The following is a 17,673-nucleotide window of genomic DNA, read 5'->3' on the forward strand; positions in this document are numbered from 1 at the left end:
ACACCTAGCTGTGCAAAGGCCTGCATTTTCTTCATCTAAATGCGGGAAGAAGAGGGCCCACATGCTGGGTCTGGCACAGGGCTGGCCAGCCTCCTAGTCTCACTAACGGTAGCACTGGGGAAGCTGCCTTCTGGGCCAGGGAGAGCCAGCGATTGGTCTCGGGTTATGCGGAAATACCATGTGAGGCTGAGAGTTGCCACTTCAAGCTGCAGACGGGACATTCTAGTCCAGTGACCCCTCCGCTCACACCAGGCTCACCCTTTGTCCTTTCTCTCAATGCCGCATGAAGCGAAGTCACTCCCGGGGATCCCTTCGAGTCCTGCCCCGGCTGTCGCCACTTTCAGCCAACCCCCAAGCCAGCCCCAGGCATCGCAGACCCTGACGCCGCTGGCTATACAAGCTGCCCCCCAGGTAAGAGCCACCCCTGGGAGCCGGACACAGAGCAGTGGGCAGAAGCAAGACATGGGACCACCACCATGGAGAGGCTATGGGATCTGGGAACTCCCGAGGCAGGACAGGGACGGGGCTGTGACTTAAGAGAGGGAGTCCCCTACTAGGCACCTCTGGCCTCTCCCCTGCCCCAGATCAGGCCCACTGGGAAGAGTAGATCTGCCTTTGCCGGGTAGTCTCCTTGGGTCCAGCAAGGATGGTAGAGGTTACGTTAACGCGTTCATACCACAGGCCATTCTGTTCAATGACTAAATGAGTGAATACCCTGTCCGTCCCTCCAGTGGCTGCCTGGAGAGTTAATGCATTGTTCACAGTCCTCATTTAGAGCCAGGGGGGCAGCCCCAGCACAGCGGCCTGCCTCCAGGGTCCTCCAGGCATTCTGACCTCCCTGTGACCTTTCGCTGTAGGCACAGATTTTTGAGGCATCCGTCAAGGGTAGCCTCCATCAGAGCTTCTCAAAAGCTTCTGTGAGCCCTTGACCACTTGGTTCCATTAGCCCTTGCCCCTGCTTTCTGGCCACAAAGTGTTGGTCCTGTGGGCGAGGGCCCAGGGAGGGCTGGGGGACAGCAGTCCAGTGGAAGAAGCCCGCGCACCCTCTGCTGTCCTGTGAGCAAGGCCAGGTCCTGACCTCGATTTGGGCTGCTGCTCTGAAGACGGGCACCCCACTCAAGGCTGAGCCTCCAGCTAGGGCTTGTCTCTTCCCCGTCCTCATGCGGCCTTTCCCCCACTGCCCTCAGAATGCTTTGTTTGTGCTCAGCTGAGTCAGAGAGACCCAGTGTTTGCACTGTCGATGTTGATTTTTTCTTTTTCTTTTCTTTTTGAAATCTTGTTTGCTTTTGCAGGTCTTGACTCAGGAAAACTTAGCCACAGTTCTGACAGGAGTTATGGTTCCAGCAGGGGCAGTTACTCAACCTCTTCTTATCCCCATCAGTATTGCAGGTCAAGTGGCCGGTCAGCAGGGGCTGGCCGTGTGGACAATTCCTACAGCAACCGTGGCCGCCCTCCCAGGACTGACCGCTGCTTCTCCTACGGGGGGAGTTTTCAAGCCACCTTTAGCCAGTCTCCAAGGTAACGGCAACTCTCCCCAGGACTGCACCAGGCCCCCCAACACCCACCACTACCATTCCTGCACGAGCGCTTGCCATGTTGGACTCAGAACCCGCAGCCCACCCAGGGCGACAGCCCTGGAGTCTGGATCCGGTGTCCCGGGCACCCAGCCACAGAGCTGCAGCACCTCGGGACTCTAGGCCAGGACACCATCCGGCCTCTCTTACTTCAGCCAACTGTCTGAGACTGCCCCTCTCCCCCCACGCCAGAAGTCACCCCATGACCAGCCTCCTGAGAAGGACTGCAAGAAGATGCAACTTCTGGTTTTGAACCTGCACTTCTCCAGGCCCAAGGGAGGGGGGATGAGAGATGTGGCGTGTGCTGCCCCCAGCAAGGATCAAGGGAATCACAGCTGCCTGCCCCCCTTCCCCGCTGCCCCAGCCCCCTCTGTTCTTGTGCCAGATCCCTTGGGATTGGAGCTGCTCTGGGCTACGGCTAGGCATTTGAGCACCTCTGTCTCTGCCTTGCTCCATAGCAGCGGCCGTGCTGAACACCGCTCTGCCGGCACCCGTACAAGCTGCCCCACCGGTACAGGCCTCCTCGCCCGTCCAGCCCCGGCCACCAGCACAGGCCCAGACGCTGTTCCAGACCCCGCCACCGCCACCGCCACCGCCGCTGCTGCAGAACACGCCCGCCATTCTACCGCAGCCCACTGCTGCCACCGCTACCGCCCCCACCCCCAAGCCAGTGGACACCCCCCCACAGATCACCCTACAGCCTGCCAGCTTCGCATTTAGCCCAGGAATCGTAAGCTGCTGCTGCCCTCACCGGGGCTGATCAGGGCTGGATCGAGTCTTGGGCCCGGGTGGAACCGATGCGGGGAGGAAAGAGGGGAGGACCAGGCCCCTGAATACGGCTCTTTTCCAACACATCAGCGGAGACGGGCTCCCTCGGAAGCCTTCTCCTTGCAGCCGCCAGCCTGTCCATCCCAGACAAGAGCAGACAACCTCTGCCAAGAGGGCTGGGCAAATTCTCCAGAACCTGAACCACTGGACCAGCCTTGGAGGGTGGGCTGATGTCTGGGGATTGCAAACTGTGAGCTGTCACTGAGGTGGAGCTAGAGGCTCACGGCCCCTTGCCAGTGTCTGTCCTGGCTTGGCAGTGGAGCTGATAGATGTGACTAGAATCACATCAGCCACTCCATTCTGGCACTTCTACCCTCCCAGGCCTGGCCTGAAAGATTAGCCAGTGACTCTTCCGTGGCTTTGACCCCACCCTTCCTGGTTGACCCCCCGCCACTCCTAGTGCTGGATACTATTCGGCCGGTAGACATGGGCCTGAAGCCCACATTCCTAGCTGCCCCCCATCCCGGCCTCCCCACCCCAGTGCCTGTGAGCCCTCTTCCCTCTGCCTTGGGCTTTTTCTGTCCCCTTGGTCTCTGAGCAAGGCTCTTCCTCCACCCACAGATCAGTGCTGCTTCCCTCGGGGGACAGGCCCAGATCCTGGGCTCCCTCACGACAACTCCGGTCATTCCCAGCGCCATTCCCAGCATGCCAGGGCTCAGCAGTCAGATCCTCACCAATGCTCAGGGACAGGCAAGTGGTCACAGCCAGGGCTGAGGGATGGGGGCTGTGGACAAGCTGGCGGGGGCACTAGGACTCGGGCTGAGGGTCATCGAAACTCAAACAGGGTGTCGGACTGCTGTTCCTGTCTCCTGCGTGGCCGCTCCCTGCTGATCCTGAGAGCAGGCGGGGGCATAGCCACTGCCTTGCCCTGGAGGCACCCACTCTAGTGGAGGCGAACACCCACTTCATTCATGGAGTAGCTACTTCGTGGCCTGTGCGAGGTGCTTTCTCATACACCATCTCACTTTGTTTTGAGTACAGATCTATTAGGGAGAGATTTTTATTCCCATTTTACAGGGACGAAAGCTGAGGTTCAGAGAAATTAAGCCACAGCTAAACTGTGGCAGAGCAGGTCCATCTGACTCCACACGCAGACCCGTTCCTGCTCCATCACAGCTCTGGAGGTAAAACAAAGGAAGCAGCCCCCAGACTGTGAATCCTTCACTTTATTGAGGAAGAAACGGAGGTCGATAGGGGTTAAGTGATTCATCTAAATGCCTCCCCTACCAGTGTGGGGTTTGGGTTGGAGGTGGAGCTGGACACTGGCCTCACACTTAGAGCCCCTGCCTTGTTTCCTCCCAGGTTATTGGAACACTCCCGTGGGTAGTGAACTCAGCTAGCGTGGCAGCACCAGCACCAGCCCAAAGCCTGCAGGTCCAGGCTGTGACTCCCCAGCTGCTGTTAAACGCCCAGGGCCAGGTGATTGCAACCCTGGCCAGCAACCCCCTGCCTCCACCTGTGGCTGTCCGGAAGCCAAGCACGCCTGAGTCCCCTGCTAAGAGTGAGGTACAAGGGCTGGGGTTGGGAATGGGGGCAGGCAGTGCTATCTGGCATGGGCTGCCTCTCTTCAGACCATGGGCAGGATAAGATTATTTTCTGAAGCCCCTGAGAAAGCAGGTACATCCCCAAAGTTTGGGGAGGTCCAGGGTAGAAGGCTCACATGAGTCACTATGCTCTGCCTAGGGAACCCCGCCCCCACCCCGCCATGCTGACCCCCTACCCACACACACCAAAAACTTGTCCATGTACCCTCAGAAGCTAGTGCCATTCTGAGAAGGCCTGGGAGGAGTGGTCAAAGTAAACGGCCTTGATCAGCTCCAGGGTGAAAAAACTGCTAGAAATGCTCTGGGAGGCTAGTTCTGCATTCCCTCCCTCTTTCCCTTCCACCCCTCTCCCCCTCCACTCTGTAACTTTTTTAAAAAAAATATATTTTATTGATTTTTTACAGAGAGGAAGGGAGAGGGATAGAGAGTTAGAAACATCGATGAGAAAGAAACATTGATCAGCTGCCTCCTGCACACCTCCTACTGGGGATGTGCCCGCAACCCAGGTACATGCCCTTGACCGGAATCGAACCTGGGACCTTTTAGTCCGCAGGCCGACGCTCTATCCACTGAGCCAAACCGGTTTGGCCACTCTGTAACTTTGATTATTCACTTGTTTGTTCCTTCTAGGAGCAGTTTTTGAGTGCCTGCTATATTCCAGGTGCGGAAGAGAGAGAGAGATGAATAAGCTGCTCTTCCTAGCCTTAGGGAGCATGGCACTGCGGACAAGTACAAGGCAGCCTGACGAAGACTGTGATAGGGGCATGATAAGGGGACCCAAAGAAGGGAGCTCCCAACAGACTGGGGAGTTCAACAAGGCTTCGTAGAGAAGGGACACTGAGCTCATCTAACGGGATGACTTGAACGAGAGAGCATTTTCTCTTTAGGAAACTGCAGGAAGTACAGTGTGCAGGGTTCGCAAACCTGAGTGAGTGTCAGAACCACCTGGGGGGCTTGTCCCCAGGCCCCGCTCCAGGCTTTCATGTTCAGTGGGTCTGGATGGGGCCCAAGAATTCCTCTTTCTAACAGGTTCCGAGGTGTTGGGGCCCATGACCCTCCAAGGTGGGGTGCTGCTTCTCAGCTTTGTGAATAACCTCTTAGTCTCATCTGTAAAATGGCGATTATAAGAGGATCCACTGTAGAAGGTTATGAGTATTGAAGGACAGATTACACATAGGCAATTAACACAGGAAGCACTTGAAAAATGATGTTATCACTATTATTAGCTAGTGAGAGGTCATGGAGGGGTTTTTAGCGAGGAAATGGCGAACTAAATGTACATTAAAAAAATTTCCTCTGTCGCCAGAGGAGCCAAGAACTGGACCGTGGTGAGACTTGAGTCCTTGTCCCCTGTTAGGAGGCAGCTGAAACAGTTCTAGCAAGAGACCAGGACCCTGCCCTAAGGCTAAGGTTCAGAGAAGAAAGAGGCAGTGGACTTGAGAGCTACCAAGAGGTAGAATCCAGGGAACGGGACCCATCCTAGAGAAATTTGAACTTTTCAGGAGCTTTTTTTTTTTTCCACTTAGCACCATGACTCTGAGCTTTTTCCATGTCAGTAGTTAAGAATTATACCTTATTCTTTTAATAGGGAGGTCCCGGATGTCGCTTGCCGGTTCCCTTTTAGTGGATGTTTGGGCCTGGGGGGCTCTAAAAGCAGGTTAGGTTTCTCCTCTGAGGGCAGACATTTGAGAGCAGTTCTCAGGGTGGACACTTGCGGGGCTTTGACCAAGTGTAATGCCCTTTCTGAGCCTCTGACCTGCCTGTGTCACAGGCGGCCATGCGGCCCCCGCTGGGTGGAACGTGTTGCTGTGCTTACTTCGGAGGGCGTTATCCTGGGGGGTGGTAATAAGTGGTTTCTAGTCTTGCTTTTTGATGGGGCCCAGGGAGGTGTGTGGACGTCATACCATTTTTGCCCCTGTCTCTGGTCCATGCAGGGACTCCGACCCCCTGAGCTGGGCAGGTAGGCAATAGCGGATTGTTGGCTCTCTTCTCATAGGTACAGCCCATCCAGCCTACGCCAGCCGTGCCCCCGCCTACAGTGGTCATCGCCAGCCCAGGCCCAGCGGCCAAACCATCGGCCTCTGCTCCCATCCCAATTACCTGCTCAGAGACGCCCACTGTCAGCCAGTTGGTGTCCAGTAAGTGGCTCCTGAAGGAGGCTGTGGAGAATGGGAGAGGCATTTATTTGGACCCCCTGACATCTTTGAATGCTGTTCTTTTTTTATTTTATTTTAATATATTTTTTATTGATTTCAGAGAGGAAGGGAGAAGGAGAGAGAGAGAAAAACATCGATGATGAGAGAGAACCATTGATTGGCTGCCTCCTGCACACCCCCTACTGGGGATTGAACCTACAACCTGGGCATGTGCCCTTGACTGGAATGGAACCCGGGACCCTTCAGTTTGCAGGCCGATGCTCTATCCCCTGAGCCAAACCAGCTAGGGCTGAATGCTGCCCTTCTTGATAAACTTCCTGGAGTCCAAAGGGGAAGGACAGGTGCCTGATGCCAGAGACTGGCTCTTATTCCTGTTAAGCTGGATTCTAGGCATGATGATAGTGGAGGCTGTTTCCCCACTGGCTGTCTCTCCAGTGATTCTTACCCAGTATTTGAGGAATGTGGGTGGCCAACAGGTGTGCTTGGGGGCCAGGAGTAGGGGGGATGGGGAGGGTCGACAGTTAGAGCTGACAAACCCGACCTCCAGACAGGTTGGTCCAGGGCCCTTTCCTCCATTATTTGTCTTGGGGACAAAGTAAATGAGGGTCTTAAGGGTGTGTGGGCCTTTTGCCAAATGTCCTCATCCCTCTGCACCAGGCCAGGCAATGGGCTAGATCAGCAGTGATGATTATGTGTCCTCTGCACTCACCCCTGCTCTCTTCTCTGGCCTAGAGCCACATAACCCAGGTCTGGATGAGGACGGGATCAACTTAGAAGAGATCCGGGAGTTTGCCAAGAACTTCAAGATCCGGCGGCTGTCTCTGGGCCTCACACAGACCCAGGTGGGCCAGGCTCTGACTGCGACGGAAGGCCCGGCCTACAGCCAGTCTGCCATCTGCCGGTGAGTAAGGCTCCCTGGGCCAGGTCAGGGCCTGCTCAGGGGCCTGCTGCCGCCAGGAATTCACAGGACCTGGTGCCCCCTTTATTCTCCCTTGCTCCTGCCTTCTTCCAAATAAGGAAGGCTGCTTTAAGGATAAGATATGAATACCCGTAGTAGCCAAAGACTGACCAGGTCCTCTGATGTTTATCCTCCAATCCTGAGCACATAGTCTTCATATATATATATATATATATATATATATATATATATATATATATATATTTCAGAGAGGAAGGGAGAGGGAGGGAGGGAGAGACAGAAACATCAATGATGAGAGAGAATCATTGATCAGCTGCCTCCTGCACGCCCTCTACTTGGGATCGAGCCTGCTACCCAGGCACGTGCCTTTGACTGGAATCAAACCTGGGACCCTTCATTCTGCAGGCCAACACTCTATCCACTGAGCCAAACCAATTAGGGCAAGCAGATAGTCTTTTTCTGGGAACCCAAGACCCTAATCCATTAGGAATCCTAGAGGGAAAGGAGTACAGGTTATGAAATTAGTCACAAAGGTGGGAACTTCAGTTCTGGCTTAGCTCTCAACTCTGTCCCACCGTCATCCCCTGTCATGCTCTCCTCTCCCCGTTTCATAAGGCATGACCCTAAAGTGGTGTGGCTGGCTTCTGCGTGCAGCGTCTAAGCCGGTTCCGGTGCCAGTATCATAGGAGGAGTAGTAGCGGGTTTCCAACAAGAATGAGGCTCAGTATGGCCACAAGGTTCCATCTGCCTTCCAATTCCATATGCAGACTAGAGCGACGTTAGACTCGCTGCTGTGTTGGGAAGTCTGCAGTCACATCGGGCTCTGACTTAGTGGTGCTGCTAGGAGAGGGTAACTAGAGGAGGGCAGTGCTCATGATGTCCCCTGCCCTGTCGGGAGACCTCTCAAGATAGCACCTCAAAGGACCTCACTTATCTGGTGGTGAAAGTTCTGGAGTGGTTGTCCAGGCAGCAGTTACACTGTTATCACTGCACTACTGAACTGAGGCCATGGGATGGTCCCTCTCTCATGGCCTGGGACACAGGACAGTCCGAGAAGTCTGGGTTTCGCCAAGCCGTCGGGGTCTTGGTGGGGGTGGTGAGGAGCAGAGTGCCCACACCCAGGTGTGGGGAGTAAGACACTCTCACTGTCCCTTCTTGGGCTTGGGTCACCTACAGGTTCGAGAAGCTGGACATCACCCCGAAGAGCGCCCAGAAGCTGAAGCCGGTGCTGGAGAAGTGGCTGAATGAAGCCGAGCTCCGGAACCAGGAAGGCCAGCAGAACCTGATGGAGTTTGTGGGCGGGGAGCCCTCCAAGAAACGCAAGCGCCGCACCTCCTTCACCCCCCAGGCCATCGTGGCTCTCAACGCCTACTTCGAGAAGAACCCCCTGCCCACTGGCCAGGAGATCACCGAGATTGCTAAGGAGCTCAATTACGACCGGGAGGTCGTGCGGGTCTGGTTCTGCAACCGGCGCCAGACCCTCAAGAACACCAGCAAGCTGAACGTCTTTCAGATCCCTTAGGGCTCGGCCCCCCGCCGTGCGTTCCAGCACTTTGCACTTGCCCCTTGGCACCTGGCTGTGACAGCACCGTCATTCTGGTACCTGTGGCTGTGCTTGTCCTGGGTCTCGAGACTCCACCGTGTGCATGCTCGTCAGCCGCCTCCCTCCTGTCCCCCACATATTGCACATGGTGGGGAGGGCAGAGGGGCCCACTAGAGCGCCAGGCCCCGGGCTGGTCAGGCCGAGGGAGGGGATTTGTGGTGTCACTGAGAGAAGCACTTTGCTCGCGGTTTTTGAAGGGTGAGATCTGGTTGGGAACCAGAAAATCCCCGTCGCCGGGGCAGGGCTGCAGCAGCCCCTAAAGACTGGCCATGAGCTCTTGTTTTCGACGGCTCCTCTTTCCACCCTCTCTTCTTCGCTCCTCTGTGTAGTGTGGCAGGCATGGCAGCTCGTCCAGTAGAACCACAGCCTCGCCCCTTTGCCTGCGGGCACACTATGCCCTGAAAGGACTCAAGAGGCACAACTCTGAAAAGTGTGGTGTGCTGCTCAGGTCAGACTCAGTGTCTGCCTTGACCTCAAAGTCAGGAGATTCCACAGCCCTGGGGCCAGAATCGGTCACCTGCTCTCCCACCCTCCCTGGTTCTCTGGAGGAAAATTGCACTAAAGCAGAACCTTTTCTTTTGTAATCCATGTTGGAAGGAACCATCAGTGAGCTCTAGCTGTTGTGGAGCTGACCTAGGCCTGTGGCAGGTCGGGAACTTAGTAAATAAGGCCATTCTTCCAGATTGTAATCCAATCTCTGCCCAGGACCATCTCCCCCACCCCCCCACCCCCTTAAAAAAAACAAACAGTTCAGAGAACGTGCAGCCTGGAAAATCCCCTTCCCGAGTAAGCAGGCACTTTGGAGGAAAATGAGGAAAGAAATACTGACCCTCTTGTCCTCACATTCTTTCCCAACCCAAGACAGGTCTCCTCAGAAGGGGCAAACGAAACAATAAGCCAGACCACAATGCCTGGGGGAGAGGCCAGCACCCAGCCCAGAGAAGTCTCTTGTGGAAGGTGACTTAACTCTAATTTTCTCTGTAGCTTTAAGCCTTGGGTACTGGATGAGAAACCTTATTTTGTCCCGCCTCTTAGACCCTGCGTTTGTGTAGGAAATCTCCCCAGTACTCTGCTGAACCAAGAATATCCCTGGAACAGGAGGGGTTTTGCCTCTAGAGAGGGTAACTATGGCACATTGGGGGTTGGCACCTCATCCGAGCTCCTGGGTTTCCCAGCCTCACTGTGACTGGACAACCCCTGGAACTCAGCCTGTGACCCCAGGAAGTCAAGAGAGCACCAAGAGGTTTGCGTAGATGAGCCCAGCCTTGCTGTATAGAGCATCCCTAAAGGGCCACAAGCCACGGGGGTCAGCCACCCCCTCTCTAGCAGCTGCCTTCCCCTGCACCTCGCATGGTACCCCTGAGAAAGTGACTGCCCGCAAGAACACATCTCCAGCTCTGCTGGTCACTGGCAGCCACCTCCTAGCCTGGCCTTCACCCGCATGCTGTTTCCTTTCCTGCCTGCAACGGGTCCCTCCCAGGCCCTGCAGTGCCAGCGGGGCCACCCTCTTGGTAGCCCTGCCAGGGGGAAGACAGTTGTGTGTCAAATTGCCACACGTACACACACACTCCCGCCCCGCTGCATTGGGACCAACAGGCCTGCCAGAGTGAGGAAGCTGGTGGGCATCCTGCCCGCCCCAGTTTCCCAAGAAAAAAATGTCTCCAAGGGGAGGCTCCACACTCAAGGTCAAGGTTATCAACCTGTCTCGGTGAGAAGAAGGGAGGAGGATTGTAAACACGTTTTCAGTACTAGTTAAAGTACTGGATGGAGTTTAAGGATTCAGTGACTTACACGTCAATAAATTGGAGCGGCAGTTTTCAACCCTTTTCATCTCATGGCACACATAAATGGATCACTGTCATTCTGCAGCACACCCAAAAATACATTTTTTGCCAATCTGGCAAAAAAGTAGGTATACTTTTGATTCGGTCACACCGATGGCTATTGTTCTGTGTTGCCTGTTGTCATTTTTAAATTTGACAATCTAAGGGAAAGGAGGTCAGTGCCCCTGACCAAATAGTCAAGTATTGCATATTTAAAAAATGTCTGTGGCCCACCGGTTGGAACTCTGAATGAGAGAGAGAGACAGGTTTTCACCCTCAAACACTTGCGTTCAGATATGCTTTCTTCCAGGTGGGTCATGGTGGGAACCCTGGGAGTCGCATAAAATCCAGGCTGTGCCCAGGGCAGTGGCTCTGCAGGACAGCATTTGTCTGGTGTTAGGGCAGGAAAAGGATCATGAACTGCTGCTGGTCTACATTAGGCTGGGCCTTGCTTTCTCAGCTCCTCCCTCGTCTAAATCCGTCTTCCAGAGGCTGAGGTAGAGCTGAACTGTTTTCTCCTCTACAAGAAGAATGGGTGGGTCTTTCTGAGGAACAATACCAGGGTCGGAATATTTGCAGGCGGAATTCCCCAGGCAGGAGGGCGTGGGTGTCCCTGAAATATGCCCAAAGCAGAGCTTAAGGCCTGCAATCTCTCCTGCTTCCCCACTGTAGGCCGCCACCACCCCCACCCCAACCCCTACCCCCACCTCCCGCCTCCATCCCCACCCCACCCCCGCCTCCATCCCCCACCCTGGGAAGCAGCTGTGGCCCTGAGGTGGGTTTCCTGTTTTGTTTTTGGTAGCATCAGACTCTAAAGGAGTTGATATAAATTTGTCTTGAAAGCACCTTTCTGGACTCAAAGCCAGAGCTCAAAGGCAGGAGAAAGGGCAGAACATGTTTTACCGTCTGCTTGTGGTTTCGTTTGTTTTTGTTTTGAATGAAAGAAAGACCAAAACTTTCTATGGCCTGGTGAACTAGCTGAGGCCTTTGGCCCTGTGCTATGCATGGTATTTTATCCCGGCGTGGTCCAGGGAAAGAATTTGGCCAAATAGATGGAGGAACTCACTTGAATTTGGAAAGGGAGTCCCTGGTTTTTTGTGTCCTTGGCAATCCAGTCATCTTCCTACGCCTGGATTACCCTCCTGTCTCCCAGGCCAGGCTCTGACGCGGAGGTTCTGACTGTCCCCCGTCATGGGGCACCGCCTGCTGAGGGCTGGAGTGGGGGCTGGGGAGGGAGAAACACTTGCTGTAGTTGTGTGGAATAAACAGTATTTTTCTTTTGTACGGGTCTGCTTGTTTCTCCTTCACCTCTCCGGGCGGGGATATGAGGGCGCTCCTGTCAGAGGCCCGGGAAGCATCAGTGAGCTGCCCTGTGGTCAGAGCGTATGGCCTGGAAAATGCCATTGCAAGAGGGTGAAGGTCAGTGCTCTGGACTCCCACTTCAGAAGGCCCTGGCCCTCCAGCCACGACCCTGCCCATGGGGTGCAGGGTCAAGGGGATGTGCCCTTTGTCTTTCTAGACCGTCCTCCTGGTCCCTAGGATCCCAGAATACCTTGCCAAGCCCGCTTTCCAGCCCCTTTTCTCTGGGTTCTGACAACAGACCTGTTGGTGTGCATACTCAAGAAGTGACCAAGGGACAGCTGCTTGTCAGAGATCTGGGTGGACGGAACTTGAATATACAGGTCAGAGTGTCTAAACGTATACGCAGTGTGAGACGGGGCTGCAAGGAGGAAGAGAAAGCAGGCCATAGGCTGGGGGCCAGGGCTGGAGAATATTCTAGCACAAAACTTCAAGGACTCTTCGAAGTTTAAATTCAAACCCAGTCTTTCGGGTCATCTTTTAAAAATATTTTTTTTATTGATTTCAGAGCTGAAGGGGGGGGGAGAGAGAGAGAAACATCAATGAAGAGAGAGAATTATTGATTGGCTGCCTTCTGCACACCCCACACTAGGGATCGAGCCCACAACTCGGGCATGTGCCCTGACCTGGAATCGAACCAGGAACTGGTTCATAGGTCAATGCTCAACCATTGAGCCGTGCTGGCCAGACCTTGTAGGTCATTTTGAAGGTCTGTTTATCAATATGAGCTGCTAGATCATTCACAATTAGGTTGGTTTGCCCTTTATAAAATTTAGATATATGGTATGTGGACCTTTATTTGTGCTCTTCCTCAGGCCTGCAAATGTTAGGCTGGGCCTGATACTTGAGCTTAGAGCTGGGAGAGCACAGCTATAGTGAAGGTTTCTCTCTTGGCTTGTCTAACTCCTAGGAGTAGGGTTTATGCCATGCCCCCTGCAGCCTTCCCACTTCCCCCTCTACCCACCTGGTATTGATGAGGTCTGGGCTACATAATCTAAATTTGGTGAAAGCAAGGCATCACCTTTGATTCTGACCCAACCAGAATTTTTGAGCCAGGCACTATGCTGGATTCTAGATCATGCTCCATCACCCCACCTCTACCCAAGGGACAAGAGATGTCTAAGATTCTGATGTAAGGCTTAAGGATCAGCCCTAGCTGGCTTGGCTCAGTGAACAGAGTGTCGGCCTGTGGACTGAAAGGTCCCAGGTTCGATTCCAGACATGTACCTTGGTTGCGGACACATCCCCAGTAGGAGGTGTGCAGGAAGCAACTGATCAATGTTTCTCTCTCATCGATGTTGCTAACTCTCTATCCCTCTCTCTTCCTCTCTGTAAAAAAACAATAAAGTATTAAAAAAAAGACTTAAGGATCAGAGGAACTGTGAAATAATGGGGCAAAAAATTAAATAGAAGCCAGCACTTACCTCTGCACAGATCTCACAACCCTAATACTAGCTGTCCCTCCTGGTACGTAAGACCCCAGACTAGTCAGTGACTTCACACTAGTCTGTGACTCCTCAGTGCCCAGGCCAGGGGCACACAGTAGGTGCTTGGCAAATTTCAGACAGATGACTGAATGTATCTCCTTTTCTCTCCTTCAAGGAAATGATAAGAGCGGAGACCCTGACTTCAGGCTCCTGGGAGAAAGCAGGGAGAAAGAATTCTGCTTAGCTATACAGGGTTCAGACTGTGATATGTGGGAGTGAATGGAATCTGAGTAGCAACGGACCCTGACTGGAGAGAGGCAGCTGCCATCGGAAGAAATCAGTGAAAGCTGATACCTCTGGCTCAGACCTGTCAAGTGTAGTTCCTGGCAGTCGGCCCCGGAAGGTTTTAAAGCAGCGGGTTTGTGGAGAAGCTGTAGTTTCTATTCCCAGGTCTGTCTAGGGTGTCCTTTGGGTTTCTGGCCCCAGTTCCAAAGTGTGTGTGTGTGTGTGTGTGTGTGTGTGTGTGTGTGTGTGTAGCTTCCCACGCCAACATGCAAGTCTCAGACACCAGCAGGGTGTCCAAGAATTCAATTCAATTCTGACACTATCTACTGGGAGATAGCATTAGATTCCACAGATAAATGTCTCAGTTCCACAAGACCACCCTCCACTTCAGATACCAGTCCCCTCCCCTGACATCCAGGGGTGAGACTAAAAGTTCCAACCCTCTATTCACAGGTGGTTCTCCTTGCAACCAGCCCCCAGCCTTGGATTCTTTCCAAAAGTCACATCATTAACATAAGCCTACTTGTGGTAGTTGCGGTGGAAAGGGGCTTGTTATGAAAGCAAGACCCATTTCACTTTTATGGCTCTGAAGGTGTTCAAGAACGGAGGCCAAATGGTATAACAAAGGATGCTCCCAATGCTCGCAGGCTCAGAAATTCCGAGGACTTGGGGAACTGTGAACCAGGAACTGTGGACAGAGACAAAGCATGGATGAGACATGTATTTTGGTCATTCAATTGACCAAATATGTACGTTGGCAGCAGTAATGGCACGAGGTGTTAGACCAGTGGAGTCAGACTGAACCTCCATTCAGCAATCTCAGCACTTGAGTTCTGGCTAAGAAAGAATTCAGAGCCAAGCCTCAAACCGAAAGAGCAAGTTTATGTCGCAGAGGTAGAAGAAATCAGTTCAAGAAACAAGTTACAGAGGGGAAAAAAAAAAAAGGTTGTGGGGGAGGTGGCCAGAGCTTGGAGCTTCAGAGACAAGGAAAATGTCCCCAAGGGAAGGGGGATGGAAAGGCAGGGGTATGCTCTACAGAGAGCTGCACTGGGTCCTCAGTCTTTTCATTTTATTTTATTTTTTTAGTATTTTTATTCATTTCTGAGAGAAAGGGAGAGGGAGAGAGAGACAGAGACATCAATGACAAGAGAGAATCATTGATAGGCTGCCTTCTGCACGCCCCCTACTGGGGATCGAGCCTGCAACCAGGGTATGTGCTCTGACTGGGAATAGAACCCTGACCTCCTGCTTGGAGGTCAATGCTCAACCACTGAGCCACACTGGCCAGGCTGGGTCCTCAGTCTTGAGGTTATTTAACTGGAGGTTTCAGGGAAGGATCCCAAGAGAATATTCATCAGCTTTCTAGGTGTGTCCTTTCAGGGTCATGGTCTCTACTGATTGGTCAATGCCAGGGCAGGAAGTCATTAGCCAATGTAGCTGGTCCTAATGTCAAGCCATGGTGTCACTTGTCTGTTTTTTTCTGCTTTTTTTCTGGGCCTGGAGCTGAAACACGACTGAGGCCTAGATGTATTTGATGTGGGTCAGTCAGAACCTTATTGTCTTGGAGGCTTAAGAGCTATTCTCCTCGAAGGGCTGGGGGTCTAACCCAGCCGTGGGCAAACTACGGCCCGCGGGCTGAATCCGGCCGTTTGAAATGAATAAAACTAAAAAAAAAAAAAAAAAAGACCGTACCCTTTTATGTAATGATGTTTACTTTGAATTTATATTAGTTCACACAAACACTCCATCCATGCTTTTGTTCCGGCCTACGGTCCAGTTTAAGAACCCATTGTGGCCCTCGAGTCAAAAAGTTTGCCCACCCCTGGTCTAACCCATATGACCAGCAACATGCCAGGCAGGAAAGGTCAGGGGAGGATACAGACTGCATGACCAGTGAGATGAAAGGTCAGCGGGTCTAAACTGCATGGCCACCTATGCTCGGGCAGAAAAGGTCACCCTGAGGGTGCGGTCCTTGTTTTCCCATTTCAGACACCTGGAGCTCTCTGTTCTAGTGACCTCCTGCAACCTGGCCCATCATTCTTGCTCTGCTCATATCTGTCTAACTGCCTACCACACCCTGGCTGGTGTGGCTCAGTCATTAGAGTGCGGGCCCTCTCAACAAAGGGTCTCAGATTTGATCCTTGATCAAGGGCACATACCTGGGTTGCAGGTTCCATTCCAGGCCCCAATCTCAATCTCTCTCTCGCTCTCACTCTCTTCTCCCCCTACTCACCCTCCCTTCCACTCTCTCTAAAAATCATATTCTCAGGTGAGGATTAACAAAAACAAAACTTTCAACCAAGTAAATTTGAAGATTTAATTGGCTTTATTCAGTGATTCACAATTGAGCAACATCCCATCTAGCACCTAAAAGGGCATTCTCAGGGGTTATACAAAATAGAGGGATTTTATAGAAGATGGATTTATTAGGAAAAGAGAAGATGATTATTTGGGGGCCAGAACATCTATATATAGTTAACTGATTTCAGAGAGGAAGGGAGAGGGAGAGAGAGATAGAAACATCGATGATGAGAGAATCATTGATTGGCTGCCTCCTGCATGCCCCCTACTGGAGATCAAGCCCGGAACCCAAGCATGTGCCCTTGACTAGAATAGAACTGGGGACCCTTCAGCCAGCCTATGTTCTATCCACTGAGGCAAACCGGCCAGGGCCAGAACATCTTTTCTTTAGGGGTAGGCAAGTGGAAGGGTTTTTATTATGTAGATTGTCTTGCTACTTCTTTCTACTTACTGGTTAATTACTCATATTTATTCGGTGCTTGATCAGAAAATTCCAGCCTCATTAAGGTTAATTAAGATTACATTTCTGGGAGAGGTTAAAACTGCAATTAGATCAGGTATTAAATCTAGGTTTGGCATCATGGGCTTTTAGCACTAATAATGCCATTTTGGGCCTGCAGTTTTCTTTTTAACATATATATTTCTTTTTTTTTTTAAATATATTTTATTGATTTTTTACAGAGAAGAAGGGAGAGAGATAGAGAGTTAGAAACATCGATGAGAGAGAAACATCGATCAGCTGCCTCCTGCACATCTCCCACTGGGGATGTGCCCGCAACCCAGGTACATGCCCCTGACCGGAATCGAACCTGGGACCTTTCAGTCCGCAGGTCGACGCTCTATCCACTGAGCCAAACCGGTTTCGGCCATATATATTTCTTATAAATCACAATATCACAGATGTCCAATGTGCTGTGGATGGCTGTGAAGGAGGAACTGACCTTTTAAGAACTAGAGAAGATGTGGACTGATTTCTGGACTGGAGATGAGAATTGAAGGGAACCTGAGGTTGCTTGAAACTTCATGGGCGTGAACGTGGGTGTGAAAAGTTTTGATTTCCTTTTCTCTCAACTGCAGGGTCTTTCAAGGAAGACAGACTGGGCCTCACAGGCTGTCTGTGTGGGATGTAAGAAGATGTAAAGAGTTAAAGCTAGCCCGGCTGGCGTGGCTCATTGGTTGAGTGTCGACCTCTGAACCTGGAGGTCACAGTTCGATTCCTGGTCAGGGCACATGCCAGGGTTCTGGGCTCGATCCCCAATAGGGGGCGTGCAGGAGGCAGCCAATCGATAAGTCTTTCTCATCATTGATGTTTCTATCTCTCTCCCCCTCTCCTTTCCTCTCTGAAATAAAAAACATTAAAAAAAAAAAGAGTTAACGCTAGATGGTCAGTCCCTCAAAAAAGCCTGCCTGGCTAATGGTTTCTTCTTATACCTGGAAGAAAATGCCCAGGAACTCAGCAACAGTGACTGACTTCAGTTAATGAGTAAGAAGGGAAGCCTGGGGTGCTGATCCAGGGAACTTGAGTCTCAAACCTCTGAGAAAATTGACCTGTCTTACGAGGTAGGCAGGACAGGTCCCCTTTTTGTCAATCATAATAATAGCTACCCTCCACTTAGCACTGACTATGCACTAGGCACTCTTCTAAGCTTTTAACGTGCATTATTTCCGTTAATTCTCACTGGATTTTACAAAGTAATATTATACCCATTTTACAGATAAGAAATTGAGGCACAGAAGAAATGAGAAACTACTCAAGGTTGCTTTGCTTGTGAGCAGCAGAATCTTGAACCCAAATAGGCTATTTCTAAAGCCTGTGTGCTTACCCTTACCCCATACCCTTACCTCAACCTTCTG

General features: G+C 52.2%; 1 protein-coding gene across 1 annotated transcript in view; it reads left to right on the forward strand.

The window, feature by feature from the left end:
- Nucleotides 1-11,731, forward strand: part of POU6F1 (POU class 6 homeobox 1) — a 29,586-nt gene extending 17,855 nt beyond the window's left edge. Inside the window, exons 4-11 of the mRNA XM_081083111.1 lie at nucleotides 295-411; nucleotides 1,390-1,518; nucleotides 2,033-2,304; nucleotides 2,964-3,092; nucleotides 3,705-3,908; nucleotides 5,943-6,084; nucleotides 6,835-7,003; nucleotides 8,198-11,731. Of these exons, the coding sequence (XP_080939237.1) occupies nucleotides 295-411; nucleotides 1,390-1,518; nucleotides 2,033-2,304; nucleotides 2,964-3,092; nucleotides 3,705-3,908; nucleotides 5,943-6,084; nucleotides 6,835-7,003; nucleotides 8,198-8,543 (1,508 nt within the window). The 3' untranslated portion in view covers nucleotides 8,544-11,731. The remainder of the gene's footprint in view (nucleotides 1-294; nucleotides 412-1,389; nucleotides 1,519-2,032; nucleotides 2,305-2,963; nucleotides 3,093-3,704; nucleotides 3,909-5,942; nucleotides 6,085-6,834; nucleotides 7,004-8,197) is intronic.
- The last annotated feature ends 5,942 nt before the right edge of the window (nucleotides 11,732-17,673 follow it).

This window comes from Myotis nattereri (assembly GCF_964212035.1).
Source record: "Myotis nattereri genome assembly, chromosome: 2".
Lineage (NCBI taxonomy): Eukaryota > Metazoa > Chordata > Mammalia > Chiroptera > Vespertilionidae > Myotis > Myotis nattereri.